This window comes from Taudactylus pleione, unplaced genomic scaffold, assembly GCF_031769625.1.
Source record: "Taudactylus pleione unplaced genomic scaffold, aTauple2 ptg000524l, whole genome shotgun sequence".
Taxonomy (NCBI): domain Eukaryota; kingdom Metazoa; phylum Chordata; class Amphibia; order Anura; family Myobatrachidae; genus Taudactylus; species Taudactylus pleione.
Window position 1 is genome coordinate 1,206,382 of NW_028284926.1, and position 17,380 is coordinate 1,223,761.

The 17,380-nt window shown below is 47.4% G+C and overlaps 1 protein-coding gene across 2 annotated transcripts in view; it reads right to left on the reverse strand.

Moving 5' to 3' along the window:
- EMC2 (ER membrane protein complex subunit 2) overlaps positions 1-17,380 on the reverse strand; it is a 71,911-nt gene that overhangs the window by 21,580 nt on the left and 32,951 nt on the right. For both annotated transcript variants that reach the window (XM_088450792.1, XM_088450791.1), the window contains exon 6: positions 9,558-9,615. In XM_088450792.1, coding sequence (XP_088306918.1) covers positions 9,558-9,615 — 58 coding nt within the window. The remainder of the gene's footprint in view (positions 1-9,557; positions 9,616-17,380) is intronic.

The following is a 17,380-nucleotide window of genomic DNA, read 5'->3' on the forward strand; positions in this document are numbered from 1 at the left end:
AGCACTGACTCAGCACTTAGTGCCCCTCAGGAGCAGCACTGACTCAGCACTTAGTGCCCCTCAGGAGCAGCACTGACTCAGCACTTAGTGCCCCTCAGGAGCAGCACTGACTCAGCACTTAGTGCCCCTCAGGAGCAGCACTGACTCAGCACTTAGTGCCCCTCAGGAGCAGCACTGACTCAGCACTTAGTGCCCCTCAGGAGCAGCACTGACTCAGCACTTAGTGCCCCTTAGGAGCAGCACTGACTCAGCACTTAGTGCCCCAAGGAGTAGCACTGACTCAGCACTTAGTGCCCCCTAGGAGCAGCACTGACTCAGCACTTAGTGCCCCCTAGGAGCAGCACTGACTCAGTACTTAGTGCCCCTTAGGAGGAGCAATGACTCAGCACTTAGGGCCCCAAGGAGTAGCAATGACTCAGCACTTAGTGCCCCTTAGGAGCAGCACTGACTCAGCACTTAGTGCCCCTTAGGAGCAGCACTGACTCAGTACTTAGTGCCCCTTAGGAGGAGCAATGACTCAGCACTTAGGGCCCCAAGGAGTAGCAATGACTCAGCACTTAGTGCCCCTTAGGAGCAGCACTGACTCAGCACTTAGTGCCCCTTAGGAGCAGCACTGACTCAGCACTTAGTGCCTCAAGGAGTAGCAATGACTCAGCACTTAGGGCCCCAAGGAGTAGCAATGACTCAGCACTTAGGGCCCCAAGGAGTAGCAATGACTCAGCACTTAGGGCCCCAAGGAGTAGCAATGACTCAGCACTTAGGGCCCCAAGGAGTAGCAATGACTCAGCACTTAGGGCCCCAAGGAGTAGCAATGACTCAGCACTTAGTGCCCCTTAGGAGCAGCACTGACTCAGTACTTAGTGCCCCTTAGGAGGAGCAATGACTCAGCACTTAGGGCCCCAAGGAGTAGCAATGACTCAGCACTTAGGGCCCCTTAGGAGCAGCACTGACTCAGCACTTAGTGCCCCTAGGAGCAGCACTGACTCAGCACTTAGTGCCCCTTAGGAGGAGCAATGACTCAGCACTTAGGGCCCCAAGGAGTAGCAATGACTCAGCACTTAGGGCCCGATTCAGAGTGATATGATTTGACGCCTTTAGACGCCTCCTGCAGGCCTCCTGCTTTGCAAATATATGCTAATGCCTGCAGGAGGCGTCTGAAGGGTAAAGACATCTTGTGCTGGCATCTCAGGTGCCATGACTGCGTCGGCCACAATGTTTTCAGCTCCGGCCACCTGGGTAAGCTTACTCAAAATGACCAACTCCTGTCCCGAAAGCCAGTGGCCTCAGCACTCACAGAAGACAGGGAGGAAGACAGGCAGGGCCACCCCGTCCTCAACCCCAAATGGATGCAGCATAATTGACATGCCTGTGGAAACTGCTCAGACCCAACACCATCAGACATGTACACAAATCCCTTCTCTCCCCTCTCCAGTCTGTCCTCAATGCTGCTGCTCGGCTCATCTTCCTCTCAAAAAGCTCTGCATCTGCCTCCCCTCTCCTACAAGCCCTCCACTGGCTCCCCTTCCCCTTTAGAACCCAATTTAAGGTTCTCACACTCACAAAGCCCTCAGCCATTCCTCTCCCACTTACATCTCTGATCTCATCTCCCTCCACTCTCCTGTCCGCCCTCTTCGTTCAACAAATGCACGCCGCCTCTCATGCCAATTGATTACTTCCTCCCACTCCCGCCGCCAAGATTTTGCCCGCGCTGCTCCCACACCTTTGGAACTCTCTCCCGCTTCCCATCAGACGCTCCATCTCTCTACAATCCTTCAAACGGGCTCTCAAGACCCACTACTTCATCAAAGCCTTCCAGCTATCATCCTAACTTGCTGCTATATGCTCCTTCCTCCCCATCTACCCCATCTGTGTCACTCCTGTTTGTCTGTTCCTCCCCCTTAGAATGTAAGCTCCTATGAGCAGGGCCCTCTACCCTCTTGTGCATCTCCTTACTCTACCTTCATCTACTTCTTACTCTCTACCAGGGCACCTAACACTTGGTTGCTTTGCATTGTTGCTTATCTGGGTGTTATGGTCGTGAATGTAGCATTGTATATTATCCATGTCCTGAAATGTATTGTACTGTAAGTCACTGTAAATCAATCTATTTGTTTATGTACTTTGTAAGGCGCTGCGGAACACTTGTGGCGCCATATAAACGATAATAATAATAATAAACCATGTGGCATGCGTACCTCTCTGAATCAGGCCCTTTATCAGACGCAAGTTGGATCCTCTCAGAGCGAGATAACTATCCAGTGAAGTTCCTGGAAGGAAGGTAATACACTGTATGCACCACAACGGCGCGGCTACCATCCCATAGCAACGCTGGAAGAGTGTTCTAAGCAGAACCATCCGTATGCGGAGAACATCGGGAGAGAGCGTTAACTTGGTTTCTGTGTGACCCTTATGTTACATTCTATTATGAACTACCTATTATACTCGCCTTACAGACCACTAACTAATAACGATCTCCCAGCACGGTACTTGTATTAGTGACATTGTATTACCTTCCTTCCAGGAACTTCACTGGATAGTTATCTCGCTCTGAGAGGATCCAACTTGCGTCTGATAAAGGGCCTGATTCAGAGAGGTACGCATGCCACATGGTTTATTATTATTATTATCGTTTATATGGCGCCACAAGTGTTCCGCAGCGCCTTACAAAGTACATAAACAAATAGATTGATTTACAGTGACTTACAGTACAATACATTTCAGGACATGGATAATATACAATGCTACATTCACGACCATAACACCCAGATAAGCAACAATGCAAAGCAACCAAGTGCCATCGCACACAGCATCGTGCAGTGTGTACGGGGATGACGCTTGGTCCCGTCGCTGGGCACACACATTGTGCAGTGTGTACGGGGATGACGTGTGTACCCAACGACGGGACCAAGCATCGTGCAGTGTGTACGGGATGACGCTTGGTCCCGTCGCTGGGTACATACATCGTGCAGTGTGTACGGGATGACACTTGGTCCCGTCGCTGGGTACACACATTGTGCAGTGTGTACAGGATGACGCTTGGACCCGTCACTGGGTACACACATCATGCAGTGTGTACGGGATGACGCTTGGTCCCGTCACTGGGTACATACATCGTGCAGTGTGTACAGGATGACGCTTGGACCCGTCACTGGGTACACACATTGTGCAGTGTGTACGGGATGACGCTTGGTCCCGTCGCTGGGTGCAAACTCCCTTTTCGGGCTGATTCAGCTTTGGGAATAGAGTAAGATAAAGCAAGTAACTGTGCACCTTGACAAACCATGTGCAAATACATAAAAAAAAAAAATTGCATGTAGGGTAAATACTGGCTGCTTTTGCATGTAGCCCACAAATACTGCACAGCTTTATTCTTACACTGCAATTTAGATGTCAGTTTGGACACCTCACTCACAATTTAAATCTCTCTGCAATTTTATATCTGCCCCAGCTGAAGTGCATGATGGTTTCACCAAGATGCTCAGTTACTTGCTATATCTTACTCTATTCCCAACGCTGAATCAGGTCCTAAGACGCCAGAGTGTGTAATACTGGTTTCTGTCCACCAGATGTCGCTTTTGCTAATGGTCATTGCGCATGCATGAAATCACTGCAGTATAAAGCACTGACAGACTGACCCCTTACCTACTGTACTGTATAGTGCCAACAGATCCGCTGCTCGTGGAAGAAGACGCTGTACGCTGTAAATTTGCAGATGTAAAGTACTGCACACACCAGTGCACAGGAAAGTTATCCTGCGTAAAAGTCGCAAGACAGACAGCGAATATGTCGCGCGCACAGTCTATAATAGAATGAAAAGTTCTCATTATGAGATTAACGCTAGTCAAATGCTTACAGCAAACTGTACAATATCTTATTGCTTGCAATAATTTAGCAAAAGTATTCAAAGCGCGAACGTCTCACAATGCACAAGCTCCTATGCAATAACCGTGAGATTAATCAGGCCCATCAGAAAGGGATGTGGGCAGCGCCTGAATACAGTAGTTGGCTTATGTGGCAAACTAGTACAGTATGTTGACTGCTTAGCATGGCCTCAGCCTCGGGTTCAATCCCTGTTGAGGAACTAAAGCTCCTGTATAATGGGGCCTGAGCAACAACGAGGGAGGACGCATTTGTATATACACCGAAATGCCAAAAGTCATGGGATAGCAGTAGGTGACCGTAATGGTAGGTAGCGTTACCGTATTGTGATATCTTGGAAATACCCAGACCCGCATCAGTTGTAATCTGACAACTCGTGAGTTAGTTTGAACACCGGCTAGGCTGCTCATGGAAAGGCGACGTGAATTATCGAGTTCGAGTGGGGCATTATAGTGTGTGCCTGACAGACGGGACATTCCATTTCCAAAGGTGCGCGGACATTTAATGTTCCTTGATCTACGGTAGTGGTGGGCAATAAGTGTCCCCCCCCAGTTGTTGTAGAACTACACATACCAGCATGCCCTGCCACAGTTTTGCTATTCGGCCATGTTAAAACGGTTGCAAGACAAGCTGGGGTTTGTAGCTCATCAACAGCTGGAGTGACGCTTATTGCCCACCCATGATCTACGTGTGTCACATGTGTACCGGGAATCGCTCATGGAAGTCTTTACCACCCACCATGTACAGTACAGTGTCCAACCACGGGTGCTTAATGATTGTGACCACCAGTGTCTGGCCAGAATTGTCCGTGGTAACAGACAAAACCAACACTGGCTCCAATCACATCCACATTCATTGCAGGAGGTACAGATTTGCCCTTACACATCTATGCTGCAATCGCGCTAAAGAAAACCCTCTCGGTGCTCCAGGTTCCGTGAGACTCTTCTAGCTTCGGTCGTATTTTCTTTCAAAAATAGTCACAATGCGATGCGACTAGGACGCACCAGCAGAATGTGCTGATTAATTTGATATGTGACACTTGTATATCTGCTGCCTGGCGTATTGAGGCTAGATGTACAAGGATACATCTGTAGTAGACGCATACTCAGCAGATCAGTGCAGAGTTCTTCAGCTTCCATGGGATATGGGAACAGAAAACCCACCAGAATGCCCCTGGTAACACTACGACACCGGGCACAGTTCCTCACCTGGGCTTGTGACGTTGCTAATTGGATCCTAGAGGACTGCCAACATGTAGTGCGGTCCGATGAGTCACGGTTCTGCTTGTTTGGTAGGGTTCAGGTGTGGCACAACCCCTATGATGCCATGGACCCAAGTTGTTAACAAGGCAATGTGCTGGCTGGTGGTTTTTCCATAATGGTGTGGGGTGTGTTCATATGGCATGGGTCGGGTCCACTGTTCTGCTTGAACAAGTCATTGACCGATAACCGCTATGCTGCATTGGTTGATGACCATTTGCAGCCCTTCATGGAATACGATGGAATATTCCAGCAGAATAACGCACCGTGTCATCAATCCCGAGTTGTCCAGATTTGTTGAGCATTCTGGAGATTTCAGACGAATGGTGACCCTCCAGGTTCGCCCAACATAAACCCATATCGAGAATTTATTGGTGGTGGAGGAGAGGTCCATTTGCAAACAAGATCCTGCACCTACAAAAAATGGTTAGATGGGGAAAGCTATCAATGACACGTTGAGTTGCCGGGCTAGAGGGGGTCCTACACCATACTAGGCATCTATCCCATGATTTTTGACAGTTCTGTATGTATACAATAATTCCTCCTTCCAACCTACAAAACTTTGTGTCAGTCCCAGTGTTGACCTTCTCACCATCACCCGTTTGGTGTCAAACACTCACCAGCCCGAGCGTTCTCTCTGCAAACTCACACCAAACTCCGCGTTATGTACTTAAACATTTAGCAAACGTGCCTTTAGGTCCGTTAATCCCCACCAAGTGCCTCTTTATTTCTATAAATGTTTATTAATCCTCCCTGCATGTGTTCCAATATTTTAAGGGAGATAATATTTTCCTATGCTAATATAATCCATAAAGTGCTACCCAAGATTTTAAAATTGTTTTTGTTTTAACTTAAAGGGCAGTCAATTCCGTACAAGTACATTAACCAAATCCCCTTATAGATGAGGTCATATAAATGGAGTCTAGGGTGGTTTCTCTTGGAAGCTCTCGTAGAAATCACAGGAGTGGCATCACGCCAATGGTCCGCTAAAATGTCAAATTTTCTATCAAGAAATAACGGTGCCATCTACATATAAACAACCTCTCTAAAACATAATGAAACCCTCAAGCTCTAGCGCAACAACAAATCACAGTTGTAACGTTCCAGCCGTTCTCATTTACAAATGAAACAACTGCAGATGGCTCTTACTGTGTCTGTCGCATTAGGGAAACGGTAACTTAAGCAAATACTTCAAGAAATAAAAGTAAAGTAAATAATTCAACCTTCAGACAACCTTGATTAGCTGGCTTGTATGTGCCCTCATGTAACTTCTACTAAATTCATTGCTCTATGCTTTTAGCTGTATTCTGTGCTTTTCATTCAAGCATCTCCACCATTGGGCCTATGTTTGCTACTCTGGACTACATCACCGTTCTACTGTGTGCTTCCACATTGGGCACAATTGTACCCAGACAGCAGGACTGTGCTACAACACAGGGTCAAGTAAATAAACAAGCCCCCGCCGCCCCTATCCAATATAAAGACCTAGATGAAAAGTCACTGACGGATGACAAAAAATGCTAAAGCTAATGTTCATTCTGGCACCCTGCACCTGTCACTACCCCGTGCGGTTCCTCTTTCCTGACTTGGGGCGTCGCTCTCCGCTCTGGTGCTTCTAGCACACTCAGCTCATGCAACAAACTGCCGAGACACAGACCAGAGTGTGCTAGAAGCACCAGAGCGAAGAACGACACCCCAGGCAGGAAAGAGGAACTTCGCAGGCTGTGACAGGTGCAGGGTGCTAGAATGAACACTATTAAAGCCATGTATTTTTGTAAAAGTTGCAGGAAGGTGTGTAAAAGCCAACAAATTAGCTGTCTGGAGCTTTTTGTGCTGTACGGTTCTCATCCACTGTGTGGTTAAAAGACTTTAACAATAATGTATCAGGATCTCGGGTGAGTTACTGGGTTGGTTGAGGAGCCTTCACTACCAGCCTGTTTTGCTGAAGGGCCCAGTAAGACGAGACCGTATTTTCTACAGCTGGTGCTGCGGTAGGTTTCCAGCATGGTCTTCTGCAGCTGAAGGGCTGAACATTTACCTTCATGCTTAAAAGTGCTAAGGGACAAAAGTTTACTTTAAATACTGTAAAACTGGGTACACACGTAAAGATTTTCTGTCCAACCATCCAACTAGTTGATTGGTTGGAGTGAAAATCTGGTAAGGTATGGGAGTAACTGATGATCAGCAATTTGCTCCTAAATACCAGAAAACAGATAAAAATGGTCGTCAGACAAGTTTGCTAAATGTTTGATCTAAACAATTTGTTCAAACAACAATTATTGTCCATTTTCTGGCGTTTGGGAGCAAATTGCTGATCATCAGTTACTCCCATACCTTACCAGATTTTCATTCCAACCAATCAACTAGTTTGATGGTTGGACAGAAAATCTTTACGTGTGTATGCAGCATGGGAAGTTTTAGCAATGATTACTAAACTAACTTTTTACATCAAAATCAAGTATTGGTAAAAAAAAAAAAAACTTCCGTCATTACAGCATAAAACTTAAAAACTTCTCTAATACATAAAAACTTCATTGGACATATAAACTAAAATCGGTGGATCTCTAGTTACTCTGCACTACAAGTGTCAGCATGCTAGGACTTCCATAAATACTGGAGCAGCCTGAGATATCACCTGCTTTATGTATGGGTGTGTTCAGGGCAGCGACACCGTAAAGGCGAAGCCTGTCCCGAAGGAGCCGATAAAATTACATTCAAAATAGGAAGTGTTAAAACGAGTAAGCCAAGAGGGGGCCGTTTGGCGGGCTTAAAAGTCCCTGTATTCCTGCTTTATACTATAATCTAAGCAACTCCATGTGTCAGCGCACACACAAGAAAAAGTCATCGTCTGTTTTGACTGCCAAAATAAACTCGGCAAAGGCTGTGCTTAGAATCAAGAGTAGCCCCCCCCTCCCCCCCCCCACACACACGGCCCCCCTACCCTAACAGCAGCCGCATGTACATATGGCAATGTTCAGTAGGTAGGGGATATGTAAACAATCCTAATACCTGACAATTTATCAAAACGATTCTATTTAGCTTTCGCAAGAAAAACTTTCAAACCCAAAAAAAGGGATTTACAACTTTCCACGGGTGAGACATGTACAAGCTGCTGCAAATTTTTATGCAGGTTTTGTTTTCCATTTGTGTTATTTACGAAGGGAAAAAAAAAATAAAAATCGATCCTCAAACAGGTAATGACGGCAAAATAATAAAACTAGCATTACCCCTGGCAGGATAATTTTACATTTGTAATTGCAAAATTGCATCTAAGCTGCAAAGAGCGTAACTGCAAAATATTTACAATAAATGTCACTATCAGGGGCGCCCATGGAATTACAGTGGTCTCCGGATTTCCCATCCACTGAATGAAGATAATAAAATAATGGCATGCATAAAAGAGAATAACGTGACTTGGTGTTGATCCAATTCCAGTCTCTGTCCATCTCTGCATCTATGATCGGGAAATGACCTAACTTGAGGAAATCATTAGCCCTTCGCTTTGATTACTACGAACAACGAGCCTGCTAGTGCAACTGCGGCTAATGGTTTCTTAATATAAACTAACCGTTATAACCAGTTGCCACAGTGCTTGGATGGAACATACACAGTAATAAAGCTGTGCAAGCCAGAGGTCCAATTATTCCGAAAATTAATGAAGTGTGTGACTATCGCACAAAGGCATCTAGGACCTATTTTAGCAAAACGTGAAAGCTAATAGACAGGAGTACATGTGCATTTCTTCAAGGCTTTGAATAAAAGTAAGAAATGAAAATACTTTATAATCTATCAGGGTTGCATAAAATTGGATTTAAAAAAAATATATAAAAATCAAAAACTGATTTGATTTAAATCAGTTTTTTGGGAATTAAATAGGATTTTTTATGAAAATTAATTTTAAGTAAACATTTTAAATTCCTAAACGTTTATTTAAAAAAAAAAATGTAAAAATAAAACCTTTTTAAATCAAATAAATCAGTTTTTGATTTATTTATTTTGTTATATCCAATTTTATGCAACCCTGAATCTAATGATATTTTTCAAAAAGAGTCAACACAAAAGTGCACTTTGTATCCCTAACAATTGCGCACAACGGTGTATTAATAGCACAAGTAACAGCAGTTTACATAAAAAAAAAAAAACTCTTTGAAACCCTGAAATCTCTCTTTCTGGAAACAAAGTTGTAATATTACTAGTTTTTTTTTGTACTCTTCCGCTGCGTTTACAGTGCAAAGCAAAGTAATATGTCCAAGATCCTAAAATAAACACAAACTATATAGACTTCTATATAATAATTAAAAGAAATACATTTCCCTGTGGGAGAGCGAGAATGATTTGAAGCAATATTTTGATAGCCAAGAGTAAACTCTCAGAGGGCTACTCTCAAATTACCTATTACAGTCACAATATTTGACTTACTGTGTTAGTTGGATCTTCTTGTAATATCCTGTCATATATCTGGAGAGCATCATCGTACCTGTTCCAAAAAGGAAAGTGAAAACCACTTATGGAAAATTAGTTCCAGAAAATATACATAAGAGCTAAACAAACCCGACGATTCAGCACAAGTAAAAAAAAAAAAGAAAAAAAAAAAAAAGATTCAATTTGCCAGAAAGAGAGATTTATAAACCTTTCATGCTGACATTATGACACACAGAACACGGTACAATATACAACGCTTCTAATTATACGGTTTGCAAGTTCCTTGGTACAGGGACAGAGGGAAAAAAAAAAAACTGTTTCAAAATAGGGTTCAAATTTGAAATTAATTTTCGTACGCATTCAGTAAAACAATTTTGTATGTTTTAGAAAGAGGATTTCCTGGACAGGTGCTTTAGTCAATTACCGTTGTACAAAGCATATGTAAAGCGCGACGCATGAAAGTCATAGGGGGCGATTCAGTTGTTTTAGCCGTAGCTATTTCTTTTGGGCGCCCGATGGAGCAATTCAATTGTTACTCCATTTGGGCACGTATTGCGCGGCAGCACACATTTCTGCTCGCTGCCTCCCGGGTGGCGAGCAGAAATGTGTGATCGGCTGTTTCGGTGCCCCGAACGGTAGTTTGTCCACCGAAAACAGGATTTAAGATGGTGTTCGCTGCTATACGCGGTTAAACCCTGAGATTTTGGGCGCGCACATGATGCATGGCACTTGAATCGCTCAGTCTGCCGCCCGTTGCGTTTAGGTGCCAAAAAAACATTTGAATTGCCCCCATAGAAACTTATTAAATATGATACAAAGGGCCTTATAAGGATAACTATTATTTATCAAGTATGATGGGGATGTCTCTCTGCTATCCATTCTCATCAGGGTTCTCAACCCTTTCAAATTAAGATTAAAAGTGATAAAAGTGTACTGTGTGGGGATTAGTGTGGTGTAGTGGAATAGATAGGGGGAAGGGATTTAAAGGGGGAGCGACCTCTACCCTGTAGAAAAGTCTTTAAAAAAGCGCTTATGCAGAGTCGAACATCAGTGGGCACAGACCTCAATGATGTAGTGTGGGGAGGTAGTACAGTGTTGTAGTTATGGGATATAGTACAATGATGTAGTACAGTTCTGTAGTGTGGGGAGGTAGTACAGTGCTGTAGTTATGAGATATAGTACAATGATGTAGTACAGTGCTGTAGTTATGAGATATAGTACAATGATGTAGTACAGTGCTGTAGTTATGAGATATAGTACAATGATGTAGTACAGTGCTGTAGTTATGAGATATAGTACAATGATGTAGTACAGTGCTGTAGTTATGAGATATAGTACAATGATGTAGTACCAGTGATGTAGTTATGATATACAGTACAATGATGTAGTACAGTGCTGTAGTTATGAGATATAGTACAATGATGTAGTACCAGTGATGTAGTGTAGGGAGGTAGTACAGTGCTGTAGTGTAGGGATATAGTACAGTGCTGTAGTGTAGGGATGTAGTACAGTGCTGTAGTGTAGGGATATAGTACAGTGCTGTAGTGTAGGGATATAGTACAGTGCTGTAGTGTAGGGATATAGTACAGTGCTGTAGTGTAGGGATATAGTACAGTGCTGTAGTTATGGGATATAGTACAGTGCTGTAGTTATGGGATATAGTACAGTGCTGTAGTTATGGGATATAGTACAGTGCTGTAGTTATGGGATATAGTACAGTGCTGTAGTTATGGGATATAGTACAGTGCTGTAGTTATGGGATATAGTACAGTGCTGTAGTTATGGGATATAGTACAGTGCTGTAGTTATGGGATATAGTACAGTGCTGTAGTTATGGGATATAGTACAATGATGTAGTTATGGGATATAGTACAATGATGTAGTAAAGTGATGTAGTGTAGGAAGGTAGTACAGTGATGTAGTACAGTGCTGTAGTGTAGGGAGGTAGTACAGTGCTGTAGTGTAGGGAGGTAGTACAGTGCTGTAGTGTAGGGAGGTAGTACAGTGCTGTAGTGTAGGGAGGTAGTACAGTGCTGTAGTGTAGGGAGGTAGTACAGTGCTGTAGTGTAGGAAGGTAGTACAGTGAGGTAGTACAGTGCTGTAGTGTAGGGAGGTAGTACAGTGCTGTAGTGTAGGGAGGTAGTACAGTGCTGTAGTGTAGGGAGGTAGTACAGTGCTGTAGTGTAGGGAGGTAGTACAGTGCTGTAGTGTAGGGAGGTAGTACAGTGCTGTAGTGTAGGGAGGTAGTACAGTGCTGTAGTGTAGGGAGGTAGTACAGTGCTGTAGTGTAGGGAGGTAGTACAGTGCTGTAGTGTAGGGAGGTAGTACAGTGCTGTAGTGTAGGGAGGTAGTACAGTGCTGTAGTGTAGGGAGGTAGTACAGTGCTGTAGTGTAGGGAGGTAGTACAGTGCTGTAGTGTAGGGAGGTAGTACAGTGCTGTAGTGTAGGGAGGTAGTACAGTGCTGTAGTGTAGGGAGGTAGTACAGTGCTGTAGTGTAGGGAGGTAGTACAGTGCTGTAGTGTAGGGAGGTAGTACAGTGCTGTAGTGTAGGGAGGTAGTACAGTGCTGTAGTGTAGGGAGGTAGTACAGTGCTGTAGTGTAGGGAGGTAGTACAGTGCTGTAGTGTAGGGAGGTAGTACAGTGCTGTAGTGTAGGGAGGTAGTACAGTGCTGTAGTCAGGGGATATAGTACAATGATGTAGTACAGCTCTGTAGAGTAGGAAGATAGTACAGTGCTGTAGTTATTGGATATAGTACAATGATGTAGTAAAGTGATGTAGTGTAGGAAGGTAGTACATTGCTGTAGTTATGAGATATAGTACAATGATTTAGTACAGTGATGTACTGTAGGAAGGTAGTACATTGCTTTAGTTATGAGATATAGTACAATGATTTAGTACAGTGATGTAGTGTGGGGAGGTAGTGCAGTGATGTAGAGGTGTTAATGCAGTAGGGCAGGAATGTAGTGTTCATGGGGAGGACAGGTATGTACTGCAGAATATGGAGTGGCCATGGATGTAACTTTTAGACCTTTCCTCTGGTTTCTACAATTTTAACCCAATTATATTTTTGTATACATCTATTTTTTTAACCCTCCCCTCCCACAGCCTAACCCTAACCCTCCCCTCCCACAGGCTAACCCTAACCCTCCCCTCCCACAGCCTAACCCTAACCCTCCCACAGCCCAACCCTAACACTCCCCTCCCACAGCCTTGCACTTCCATCTTGCTACCTAGCACTCCCCTCCCACAGCCTAGCCCTTCCCTCCTGCTGCCTAACCCTAACACTCCCCTCCCACAGCCTAGCCCTTCCCTCCTGCACCCTAACACTCCCCTCCCACAGCCTAGCCCTTCCCTCCTGCTGCCTAACCCTAACACTCCCCTCCCACAGCCTAGCCCTTCCCTCCTGCACCCTAACACTCCCCTCCCACAGCCTAGCCCTTCCTTCCTGCTGTATAACCCTAATACTCCCCTCCCACAGCCCAGCCCTTCCCTCCTGCACCCGAACCCTCCCCTCCCACAGCCTAGACCTTCCCTCCTGCAGCCTAACACTCCCCTCCCACAGCCTAGCACTTCCCTCCTGCACCCGAACCCTCCCCTCCCACAGCCTAGACCTTCCCTCCTGCAGCCTAACACTCCCCTCCCACAGCCTAGCACTTCCCTCCTGCAGCCTAACACTCCCCTCCCACGGCCTAGCCCTTCCCTCCTGCTGCCTAACCCTAACACTCCCCTCCCACAGCCTAGCCCTTCCCTCCTGCACCCTAACACTCCCCTCCCACAGCCTAGCCCTTCCCTCCTGCTGCCTAACCCTAACACTCCCCTCCCACAGCCTAGCCCTTCCCTCCTGCACCCTAACACTCCCCTCCCACAGCCTAGCCCTTCCTTCCTGCTGCATAACCCTAATACTCCCCTCCCACAGCCCAGCCCTTCCCTCCTGCACCCGAACCCTCCCCTCCCACAGCCTAGACCTTCCCTCCTGCAGCCTAACACTCCCCTCCCACAGCCTAGCACTTCCCTCCTGCACCCGAACCCTCCCCTCCCACAGCCTAGACCTTCCCTCCTGCAGCCTAACACTCCCCTCCCACAGCCTAGCACTTCCCTCCTGCAGCCTAACACTCCCCTCCCACGGCCTAGCCTTTCCTTCCTGCTGCCTAACCATAACACTCCCTTCCTGCAGCCTAACCCTAACCTTCCACTCCCACAGCCTAGCCCTTCTCTCCTGCACCCCAACCCTCCCCTGCCACAGCCTAGCCCTTCTCTCCTGCACCCCAACCCTCCCCTGCCACAGCCTAGCCCTTCTCTCCTGCACCCTAACCCTCCCCTCCAACATGCTAGCCCTTCCCTCCTGCTGCCTAACCCTAACATTCCCATCCCACAGCCTAACCTTTCCCTCCTGCTGCCTAACCCTAACACTCCCCTCCCACAGCCTAGCCCTTCCCTCCTGCACCCTAACACTCCCCTCCCACAGCCTAGCCCTTCCTTAGTGCTGCATAACCCTAATACTCCCCTCCCACAGCCCAGCCCTTCCCTCCTGCACCCGAACCCTCCCCTCCCACAGCCTAGACCTTCCCTCCTGCAGCCTAACACTCCCCTCCCACAGCCTAGCACTTCCCTCCTGCACCCGAACCCTCCCCTCCCACAGCCTAGACCTTCCCTCCTGCAGCCTAACACTCCCCTCCCACAGCCTAGCACTTCCCTCCTGCAGCCTAACACTCCCCTCCCACGGCCTAGCCCTTCCCTCCTGCTGCCTAACCCTAACACTCCCCTCCCACAGCCTAGCCCTTCCCTCCTGCACCCTAACACTCCCCTCCCACAGCCTAGCCCTTCCCTCCTGCTGCCTAACCCTAACACTCCCCTCCCACAGCCTAGCCCTTCCCTCCTGCACCCTAACACTCCCCTCCCACAGCCTAGCCCTTCCTTCCTGCTGCATAACCCTAATACTCCCCTCCCACAGCCCAGCCCTTCCCTCCTGCACCCGAACCCTCCCCTCCCACAGCCTAGACCTTCCCTCCTGCAGCCTAACACTCCCCTCCCACAGCCTAGCACTTCCCTCCTGCACCCGAACCCTCCCCTCCCACAGCCTAGACCTTCCCTCCTGCAGCCTAACACTCCCCTCCCACAGCCTAGCACTTCCCTCCTGCAGCCTAACACTCCCCTCCCACGGCCTAGCCTTTCCTTCCTGCTGCCTAACCATAACACTCCCTTCCTTCAGCCTAACCCTAACCTTCCACTCCCACAGCCTAGCCCTTCTCTCCTGCACCCCAACCCTCCCCTGCCACAGCCTAGCCCTTCTCTCCTGCACCCCAACCCTCCCCTGCCACAGCCTAGCCCTTCTCTCCTGCACCCTAACCCTCCCCTCCAACATGCTAGCCCTTCCCTCCTGCTGCCTAACCCTAACATTCCCATCCCACAGCCTAACCTTTCCCTCCTGCTGCCTAACCCTAACACTCCCCTCCCACAGCCTAACCCTTCCCTCCCGCAGCCTGACCTTAATCCTTTCTGCCCACGCATAACCCTACCCACAGCCTTCCCCCCTCAAGGTTTGGAAGGATATAGAGCACCATATACCTGACCCGAGGGAGAGGTATACAGGGAGACTGACCTAAAACCTCCTGAGACTAAATCGCTTCAGCAGAGCACCGATAGTGGACTGTGAGCGTCTCATTTACACAAGGAGGGTAGGAGGAGCAACCCAGACGCGCGAAAACCTTTGATGGATCTTTGTCTGGGTCGGGGGAGGAGCTGCCTCCCCTAACCTGCATCAACTGACCGGGTACGCTAGTCTCATGGCAGCATAAGCGTCTGCTGCCAATCTCCGATGTCAGACGATAAGGTCCCAGTAGTCTAGTGAGGGAGCTGACACAGCGGGCCTTCACTGCAGCGGCTTCCGGTTAGTCTCTAGCGCCGGAAGCAAGTAGTGTCACACGCGATTCCTCGTAATCAAGGAATCGCCTTACCTGACATCTCCTTGCATCCGGTTGCAGTCCGGGCCCCAGCATCGCAGCGAGCAAGCTCTGCCATGACCCGCCAAAATCACCAGAGATGTTAATGGTGTTGCGGCCCGGCAGAAGTAGACGGAGTCGCAGTGCATGCGACTTAATACAGATGCTCAGCACTGCTTAGTCAAAGACATAGAAAATAAAATCAAAAGCTTGGGACTGCTACAAAGGTGCGCCTGAATCCTGCCGAACCAAACGAACAACAGAATGCCTGTGGCCAGGTGCGGGGTATATGTGGAGGAGGACCAGAGGCATCCTGTGGAGCTGAAAGCTTAACTGTTTGGTGCCAGGATCACTCCAAGCACATTATCCCCATGGTATCCCTGTGGATCCCTATGGATCCTGAAGAAGAAATACCCCGTTATTCTTTATTAAATGTTAGGACGGACAGGATCTGTTGCAGAGCAGTTCTCCATGTGAAGGCAGAAATAATTGGTTCTAATGAATAATTTCCAACAACTTAGGAAACCTCATAACCTGCCCATCTGGTCAGTTTGCACAGTTGCTTCAGTGCCGCAGTCACTCCTACAGTAAATAAGCAAAAGTGATTGGATACTGACAGCAAATAGATCAGCAAGATGTTATTAACGTCAGTACTTTGTAGGTCCATCACGCGCAGTCATTACTGCAGACACCCTTCTTGGCAAGCAGTCCACAAGTTCCTGGACTGCAGCAGGGGCTATGTGTTGTCATTCCGCCTTATGTACAGTGACCGAATGTGACAGTGAAGAAGGAGTCAGCCTAGAACGCACCAGTCACTCTAATTCCTCCCAGAGGTTCTCAGCGGGGTTACAATCTGGACTCTGAGCTGGCCAGTCCATCCGGGTTACTGAATGTCTGTAAACCAGTCCAGCGTCGCCCTGGAAACATGACAGGTGGGATTGTCGTCCTGATAAAAACATTCGCTGTTTCCGTAGAACTGCAAGTGCCTGGGCCGCCCTGCCAAGTGTTTGTGTCGAAACCGCCACATTAGTGGCCATTTGGAACTCGTGTACAATGGTATGCATGGGGTACAGTATGCGACATAGATGAAGCATAGGTAAAAACTAACCTGGATGGTAAGTGAGGATTAGGGAGCTCATTCAGACCCGCTCGCTAAGATGCATACTCTTGCTGCTGGTGTGCAGTGTGTATGCATTGTACGTATACATCGCAGCGCGCATGCGCATACCTTAGCGAAGTTCACAATGCATTCGCTCGCTGCGCATAGACAGCCCAGCAGAGTGAGTGACAGGGAAGCCGTTTGTAAGTGGCAACAGGGGCTGACCATTATAAATGGGGGAGTGGAGGTGCAAACGCAGGCGTGCCCGAGCATCTCAACGACGTGTTAGAGGTGTGTGTAATTATAAGACAGCATCATAGTACACGTCACCTGGCTTGTTTTTACACTGAAGTGTTCGGTAGTGCTTACGGCAGGGTATGGTCATCCTCAAGCGTTGCGATAGCATCCGATGTACCGATGGTTGCATACACTTCCTGGACATGACGTGCACAAGTCGGCGTCTTAAGACAGGCTGGTGGGTGTCTGCATACATTATGTGATCGCTCTTTAAGAAATACTGGGCGTGCTAATGCATTGCTGTGTGATAGCACAGCCTACGCAATTTGCATACACATCGTGCGAACGGCTCTGAATCAGGCCCTAAGTCCACTAGAAACATCTGTGGATCCCTGTACTTGGAATGGGAAATCAAGGTTAAACATGGCAGCTATCATTCGTTTGTGAACAGAATACGGAAACACATTTAGCTGCAGAGTAGGGTTAGGGTCTGTCTGCTCAAAAATAATTCCCTTTTTGTTCTGCGATAAAACGTAATGGACG